A 6,494-nucleotide genomic window follows, 5' to 3' on the forward strand; every position below is an offset into this window, starting at 1 on the left:
CCCCCCCCCCCCCGGGGGTTACACTTATTAAAAAAGTTTGAAAACCCCTGACTTGAGCAATAGCATTATAGCTCAAGAGAGAGGAAACAAAACAATACTGGCACAACTTCCCAGTTTCTTCCTCTTCTGCAACAGCACTTTCTCAGGAAGCCTCTTACAGTTAGTGCTAGCTGTCTCCTTCCAGCACCCCCTGGTTCCCACTCTTAGTTTCTGTTCCTTTCCTCTCTTGCAGGTCAAGGCTCACTACCCCTTGTCCCAATTTACTCTGTCCCTCTTCTGGTTCGGCTTTCTTCCCTCCGCACTGGAATTGGATGATTTTCTTTTTTTTCCTTTGCCACACTGTTTAAGTAGTTAATTAAGGGACACAAAAGAGGTGAGCTTCTGACTCTGAGGGTGCAGAACAACCATTGCAGGGAAATTCAGAGCTTTGGTTATCCTCAGTCTGTGGGAATGGTATGGGTGCAGTAGTGTCAGTTCTAGGAACCGAGGTTTCAGCATGCTCACTGAGGTTAGAATCCTTGGAAGTTTTAGCTAAAAATCTAGTTTGCATCTATAATTTTTAAAGACTCATACATTGGCCAGTTTTAAGTGAATTTTTACAGCAATACCAGGAGGCATATCCCTGATATAGAACACTTTTTCAAATTTCAGCTGTAGAACATGGTGTAGAGCAGGGGTGTCACATTCATTTGGGGCCTCCAGCCAGCTCCAGACTGTCGGATTCCTTGTGAGACAGATGCAACCCAGGGCATGAGGGCTGCTGCAATGGCGAGTGGCACCCCATGGTGGTAGCTGAGTGGGGTCTGGCAGGATCCAGTGATGACAGGAGTGGGAACAGTGCAGAGTCCAGCAGCAGCAGGCCAAGTTCAGTTCTGATGGCAGTGCTCAGTGGGGCCAAGTGGCCAGATTTCTGGCACCCTTGGGTAGCCCAGTGGCTGGATAGAGGGACTCAGTGGGTGAAATCTTGCCTGCAGGCACTGTTTGACACCCCTGGTCTAGAGGTTTTCCTTGAGAAGCTTACAGGTATTTTTTTCTCCTAGCTTAACTCACAGAAATGGCAGAAACATTTTGGGTGAAATCTTCCATAATAATAGTAAGCCTGAGGCATGGAAAAATTTGCCCTAAACAGTCTGGCAAAATGTTACCAGTGACTAAGCAGGGTTATATAATTGAAAATGTCAGACAACTTTAAATGATACCTGGGACTGTATTTAAGGCATGTGATTGTGACTGCTTCATAGATCGAGTCCTTCTGAGTGGAAATTGAGAGGAAATTTCTGGTGCTGTTTCCAGTTGGTATATACTTTTTAAACAGGAGGGGAGGGGCAGGGATTCTTCTGTTCTGGAAAAAACTGGAGGAGGGGGAAGTCTCAACAACTTGGAAAAGGACATGAATACCAGTGAATGTGTTCCACATAAATGCTATAAGAGTTCCCAGAGCATGGAGTGGGTCTCATGGAGGTGGATGGGGGCAGGGGGGAGAGATGGATGAAATACTCCCTCTGAGCTCCCAAAAATTGCAAATATGATGATGGTACAAAGCTACCAATTTTCCCTTTTTGTCACAAATTCTGAATCCTTCTGTTTTTTTCCAAACCCCAAAGAATTTAAGGCTGGTTAGGGTCATGTGTGTGGAAGAATAAATATCCTTGCTTGCAATGATTAAGGTTTACAATAGAGTAGATCTGTCTATCTGGGCTGCAAGGAGTTAAATTGCAGCCTGGAGTTCTCACCTGGCTGCCATTTTCCCCCTATTGCTTGGCTGCAATCTCTGTAGGTCCTTTTTTCCTCTTTTTGTGGCCACTTCCTACCTCTGCCCTAGAAGGTAGAGCAGTGCAGCGCAACATGGGGAGCTGGCCATATATTTGGGGGGGGAGATTGTGCTTGTCTATGGCAGCACTGCACTGGGACTCACATGTTGTAGCAGGAATGAAGATAATTCATGTCTGTGCCTTGCACCAGTGGGGATGCCACATTGCCCATATAGCAGTAGGAAGGAACATCTGCATGGCCTGGTGGCTCGTGACTCGCTTGGTGCAACCCCTGGTGTGTGTGGCCCCTAAGAGTGTGGAAATTGGATAGCCTGGCAATAGACGATCTCCTAAAAAGGTCAAAACACTTTTTTAAATCGGCAGCTAATAATGCAAACAACTAGGTAGAATTAATTTAAGTAGTTTGAAGTAATGGGTGAGATGGTAGAAATTGAATTAGGATGTCTTTGCAAGTCTGTTTTGAAGCTTTGAGAGTGACTTATTAAGGAACTCTCTTGTGTCTACACAATCTGGTGAAGCTAAGCCACCACCCAATGAAAGAGTCAACTGCTCATGCTATAACCCACCTCTCTATTTGATTTATTTATTTATTTATTTATTATTATTGTTGTTATACTTTTAAGGTGGCAGTGGCGGCAGAGAATCCGATTGTATCTTGAAGGAACTGGTATTAATCCTACCCCTGTAGATCTGCATGAACAACAGTTAAGCCAGGAGCAGCACAGCTGGGCCCACATTAATGGCAGATTCCAGGATCAAAGTAAGTTGAAGATGACATCGTGAATGTAAACAACAAAACTTGGCATCTGATAAATCAGAATGGCCAGTTGGTTGTGCAGTGTTTTGATACAGGTATAACTAATGTGATCTTGCAGGATTATCCAAGGTAATAGTGCATGCAGTCTTCTCCAGTTCTTAGCAGGCTGACTTAAATTCTCCCAGAGATATGGTCCTTTTGGTTAGGACCTGGACTTGTAAGCTCTTTAGAAGGGAACCTGTCCTCAGTTGGTTAGGTTTATACCTGATGTAGCAGGCTCAGGAATGTCCTGGGGTGGTCTTTTGCCCCCTGAAAGTTAGCTTAACCATTTTTTGGCAGTTACAACTCAAAAAGACAAAGAGACTGTCTTAAATTCCCAATATTTGTATAGTCTGTGGTTAGCTAACAGTATGCTAGCTCATACAGAGTCATTAAAATTCTGAAAAATTTAACAGACTTGGAAGTCTGTGTTTTTACCTTGCTGTTTAAACTGCAAGAATGTTGGAATTTCAGGGGAAACGGGGAAGAGATTGATCAACACCTTAAGCTGATGGATGGATGGATATGAAGAGGCCGTAAGATTTTATGTAAAGTGTCTCAAAGCTAGACACTCCCCTTTAGGTACAACAAATGTTCTGCAAGCATTTTTTCAAATGAAATGTTTAAACTAATTGTACCTGGTCTAATTCACGTTTTGAAAAGAATTTGTCAGTTTTATAAAACAGGTATGATTTTAAATAACTTGGTGTATGGGAGGAACCATTTTTGGTGCCAAAAGTGTCTCACAAAATGGAACTGGAAATGATCTTTACTGTTGAACAGGCCATTGCTATTATACACTTATCACCAGCATCCGAAGGAGAACCAAAGATGTGAACAGAGTGAGAACTTTAGATGTGGAGGCTTTGAAGAGTCGGGTACTCCTACAGAATCGGCCCAGATCTGTGCAATTCCTGATAGTTTTAGGTTTTTGACCAACCTCATGTGACAATGTTATGTTAATGTTAATTCAGCAGCAGAGTTGGTACTGTGATCCACTGTCAACCTGGTGGCACCTGGGATGTGCTATAATACCAAGAAAATAGCCCCACAGGAGAGTTTGGAACTCACTTGGAGGGTTTCTTACTGCTCTGCCCCCAGGAAATCAGACTTTACAGCAGTGGATTCTTCCGTCTTTGCATGGCTGGGTAGAACATTACTGGACAGTGTACAGGGGCAGAATAGAAATAATCAAAAAGCAGTAAATTAAATCGTGTAAGGAATAAAATGAGGTAAAGAGAACCTTCTGAAGACTTTACAGTATTACACCCTTATTTGTGGCATTGTAATCAGTTTTGGTTACCTCATCTGAAAAGTGATATGGAACAGTTGGAAGGGGTTCAAGAAACAGGAGGGAGGTGCAGGAAAAGAATGAGACATAGTGGGCTTAATTAATAGTAAAGATACTTCCAAAACTTTGGAAATGAAATTAATGCCTTCATGCTTTTAACAAGGCTTTGGACACTGTCTCACATGACATCCTCATTAATAAGCTAAAGAAATGCAGATTACGTGGAAAAAAAAATTGTTTGGATTAGCATGTTCAGTTAGCAGTTGTCAATGACTTGATTCCTCCTCTCAACCAGATAGTGCGATTCCCCAGGGGTCTATCTTGGGTTTTAGTAGTATTTAACATCTTCAGTAATAATTACTTAGACAGGTTGTGGAATCTCCATCCTTGGAGGCTTTTAAGATCTGGCTAGACAAAGTCTTGGTTGGGATTATAAATTGGGGATGACCCTGCTTTGAGCAGGGGGTTGGACTAGATGACCTGCTAAGATCCCTTCTAATCCTAATTTTCTATGATTTGGACAATGGGATTGTGTGCATGCCTAACAAATTGCAGGTTAAATCAATGGAGACACATAGTGAGTGCACAGGGGTGTGCGTGCACCGCCTGTCAAACCATGCTCCCTGTCTAGGTGATAGGCGGGGGGGCAGGCAGTGGCCCGCTCCCCCGTGAACACCAGCTGGGGAGTGGGGCTGCCAGCAGAAGCGGCCGCACCGCTTCTGGAAGCGGCTGTGGGACTTCTGGAAGTGGCGTGGCTGCCTTCTGGTGAGCGAGATCCACTGTGGGAGGATGGGTGCATGCCCCCTCTCCCCCATCAGCACAGTCGGCTGCCAGGGGACCAGCAGAAGTAATTCTTCTGCTCTGTTTGGCGTTGGGGAAACCTTACGTGGACTACTGTGTACAGTCTTGGGCTTCACATTTCAAGAAGGATATGGACAGATTGGAAATATTCCTTTGGAGAGCAACAAAAATAATTAAAGGCATGAGAAGCATGATTTATGCAGAAAGGCTGAAAGAACTAGCATTATTTAGTTTGGCAAAAAAAAAGATGGGGCAGGGGAGGGGGATTTGAGAGGAGTTTATTAAGAGGAAGCAGAAGGGCTTTACTCTGTAGCTGTAGGGGACAGGACTAAGAGCAATGGCTTCAAACTGCAGCAGAAGAAACGTAGGTTCTAGATTAGGAATAGCTTTCTGGCCATGAGTGAGTTTAAGCATTGAAATAGGCTGCCTAAAGAAGTTACATCCCTGGAAACTTTTGAGACCACATTAGACTGACGTTTGGCTAGGACACTTTAGTTAGGGATGTGCCTGTCTTGAGCAGTGGGCTGGACTAGATGAATTTGTGAGATCCAATCCAGCCCTACTTGCCTATGCTCCAGGGCATAAAGCCACTTTCCAACCAGTAGGGATTAGCCATGTGAGGCTGTGGATGCTCTGGGGTCCGAAGCAGCATGTCCAGGTTGAAATGCTGGCCTCGTTAGGCTTCCCGAAATGGTTCAGAGCTTCTGAAGTGCTGTGGAGCCGCCTTGGACATCTGGCCATAGGGTATAATAGGGAAAAATAAAATATCTATAACTTTGTTTTTTTTTGTCTGAATGGGATGAAATTTTCAGGGGTAGTAGACCCTGCAGAGAGCATGAAGCCTGCCAAGTTTCAGGAAGATCAGTGTAGGGGTTTTGGGGGAACTGGACCCCAATTCCTGAAAGAAACTGTCACGTCTATGTGTTACAACATGGGGGTGAAAACTGCAGGGCTGGTAGCTCTTGCTGAGGCCACAAAGCCTGCCAAGTTTCAAGAAGATCAGTGCAGGAGTTTGGGGGGAATTGCCTCTCAAGCTGTGGACAAACAAAACTTGTGCCATGGGTGACACGGCAAGTGTTTAAGGCACAGCGGGGTGACAGCTGCAAGGATGGTAGATCTTCTTGAAACTTGGCAGGCTTTGTGGCCTCAGCAAGAGCTACCACCCCTGCAGTTTTGACCCCCCTGTGGTGTAGCATGTAGACATGACAGGAGTTTTGCTTTCAAGAACTTGGGGTACAGTTTGCCTCCCAAACTCCTGCACTGATCTTCTTGGAACGTGACAGGCTTCATGCTCTCAGCGGAGGCTACCACCCCTGCAAGTTCCATCCAAATCGGACAAAAAACAACAAAGTTATAAATATTTCATTGAATTCCCCATTATACCCTATGGCCGGATCTCTGAGGCGGCTTCGGAGCCGCTTCAGCCAGATCGAGGTGGAAACCTGGTCTGGAGCTCCGGACCAGATCGCTGCCATCTGAAGCGGGATCAGATTGCTGCCGACTTGCACAGGCCTAGGAAGAAACTTTCGTTGTTTACTCATACTGTCTAGAACTTCTCGCAACGTGCTCTCATAATCATTACCGGGATTTTTGTTTTCCCTGATCAACAAAAAATGCAAATTCTCTGATTTAGAACCCCAAAATTTGGGGTGCATGCGCATGTATGCGCACGCGTGCATGCTCAGTTGAACATTTGTTTCCTTGATACATTTACAATTTTAAACAGTTTGGAAGCTTACCAGTGCATTGGTCACTATAATAAAATACTAAATGCCTATAAATTTTGGCATTTGATTTTAGGTTTTTATCATAGAAAATCAGAGCTTCCCCTACC

General features: G+C 44.5%; 1 protein-coding gene across 4 annotated transcripts in view; it reads left to right on the top strand.

Moving 5' to 3' along the window:
* The window catches only part of NADK2 (NAD kinase 2, mitochondrial), a 53,063-nt gene that overhangs the window by 21,912 nt on the left and 24,657 nt on the right, over positions 1 to 6,494 (top strand). For all 4 annotated transcript variants that reach the window (XR_002097459.1, XM_019517962.1, XM_019517963.1 and 1 more), the window contains exon 4: positions 2,396 to 2,532. Coding sequence is in view for 3 of the 4 variants with exons in the window: in XM_019517962.1 (XP_019373507.1) it covers positions 2,396 to 2,532 (137 nt within the window). In the remaining variant the exon portion in view is untranslated. The remainder of the gene's footprint in view (positions 1 to 2,395; positions 2,533 to 6,494) is intronic.

Source organism: Gavialis gangeticus, unplaced genomic scaffold (genome assembly GCF_001723915.1).
Source record: "Gavialis gangeticus isolate Ggan-Ray unplaced genomic scaffold, GavGan_comp1, whole genome shotgun sequence".
NCBI lineage: Eukaryota > Metazoa > Chordata > Crocodylia > Gavialidae > Gavialis > Gavialis gangeticus.